The sequence below is a fragment of the Nematolebias whitei genome, chromosome 10, assembly GCF_014905685.2.
Source record: "Nematolebias whitei isolate Nwh7 chromosome 10, NemWhi1, whole genome shotgun sequence".
Taxonomy (NCBI): Eukaryota; Metazoa; Chordata; class Actinopteri; order Cyprinodontiformes; family Rivulidae; genus Nematolebias; species Nematolebias whitei.
The window spans coordinates 8,465,038-8,466,948 of record NC_056507.1 but is presented as its reverse complement, the minus strand read 5'-3'; the positions used below and the strand labels follow the sequence as shown (position 1 = coordinate 8,466,948).

Genomic DNA, 1,911 nt, shown 5'->3' with positions numbered 1-1,911 from the left:
GACTAAACAGGTACTGGACTGAAGTGGAACCGGAATGAACAGGTACTAGATTGAACAGGTACTGACTGAACAGGTACTGGACTGAAGTGGTACTGGAATGAACAGGTACTGGACTGAACAGGTACTGGACTGAACAGGTACTGGACTGAACAGGTACTAGATTGAACAGGTACTGGACTGAACAGGTACAAGACCGAAGAGGAACCGGACTCAGGTACTGGACTGAACAGGTACTGGACTGAAGTGGAACCGGAATGAACAGGTTGGTGCATCTCTAAGCTGGTAGCAACCGTTGGTTGTAAACCTGATCACATCATGTTGCTGCTGATCTGTTTCATGTTGCTGCTGATCTGTTCCATGTTACTGTGTTCATTCGTGCTCATCTGCTCACACAGACTCGTGTTTTTTCATTCAACCTTTATTAAAACAGGTAAATCCCATCGAGGACTCATTTACAAGAGAGACCCCGAGCAGGTACTGGAATGTTCGTGCTGCTGTTCGGCGGACTGGTTTTGGACTACAAGTGTATTTTCAGTTAACGTTTTTCTTAGTTCATACCTTAGATCTTATTACTGATTTTCTTTTACATTTTTATACTTTTGTTGGGACCCTGCGTACACAATTTCGCTCCACCACATGTGGCGCGAATGCCAAATAAATAAACTCTGACTCTTAAACACAGTCACAACAAACGTCCGGTGACGGAGCGGGTCCAGCAGACTCACCTTGGCCTTGGACACGTCGTCTCTGCTGCCTCTGAGCTGCAGCCATATCTGCCGGGATGTTTTGCTGCCGTGCGGCTGTCCAGTGTGGTCCAACAGACCGATGATGGTGAAAGTCACTTTAAAAACCTGCTCCACCCGGGGTTTGACACACTTCAGCTCCTCCTGTTTGTCCTCCAGGACCGTAAACTCGTCCAGAGTGAGGGCCTCCGGCTGCTGTCTGCCGGCCGACGCGGGGAGTCTGTTGGTCGGCTGCTCCGAGCACGTTAGCTCGGTGACTCGTTGCATTCCGAGTAGAGGCCGCGTTGTTGACATCCCGCCCGCCGCTGTGACCGTCGCTTCTGACGGCTGGGCGCCTAAATTCAAAGCTCTCAGAGCTGCTGACAGCTTTGGGCTGTTTTCATAGTGTCTGTTCAGCGTTACCACCAGGCTCTAACGACATTAAACAGCCGCAGCTAACGTTACAAACTCGGAAGCTCCGTGTGACGCACCCGGAAAGTCCCACAGAGGAGAGTGACGTAATCAACACACGACAGCCGCTCCTGTGTTTATGATGATCACCGTGAGTGTTGTGAAACCCTGAACTGACCCAAACTGACCCACTTCTACACCGGAGGTCCCTGTTACTCTTTCTATGCTTCCATTAGGTATGGAGTTATTTAACAGCATGGGATTACATCTAAAGGTTTTTGTTATGCTGATGGTTCAACCTTTATTTATACAGGTTAATCCCATTGAGTCACGGGGACTCATTTACAAGAGAGACCTGGTTTTAACAAAGAATGATGACAACAAGGACAATAATAGACAATCATAAAGGATGCATACAAATTGAGATTTTTTTTAAAAAATGAATCCAGTTACTTATTCAAAGGTGTCTTAAAGACATAAAAACCTGGATGGCGCTTAATTTTCTGCTTTTAAATTAAGACAAGACAAAGGTTGTGGTTTGGGTTTTTGGACCTGAACATCTTGGGGAATAAAACACTACAGTAAAGCCCTCCCTTGATTCGTAAACCTTAATCCAGAGTGCTTGAATTAAAATTAAATAGTGCCCTGATGGCTGCTTGCAATGCACAGGGGGCTGAGTGATACTTGATAACACATGTAGCAGACGTGCATTAAAGTTGAAATTTCTTACAGCTGAATTTCCACAAACTTTGCGAGAAACTTGCTTTAAATGTGTGGA

At 46.1% G+C, this 1,911-nt stretch overlaps 1 protein-coding gene across 1 annotated transcript in view; it reads right to left on the bottom strand.

Moving 5' to 3' along the window:
* Nucleotides 1–1,106, bottom strand: part of n4bp1 (nedd4 binding protein 1) — a 22,565-nt gene extending 21,459 nt beyond the window's left edge. Inside the window, exon 1 of the mRNA XM_037682587.1 lies at nucleotides 726–1,106. Within this exon, the coding sequence (XP_037538515.1) occupies nucleotides 726–1,037 (312 nt within the window). The 5' untranslated portion in view covers nucleotides 1,038–1,106. The remainder of the gene's footprint in view (nucleotides 1–725) is intronic.
* Between the last annotated feature and the right edge of the window lie 805 nt (nucleotides 1,107–1,911).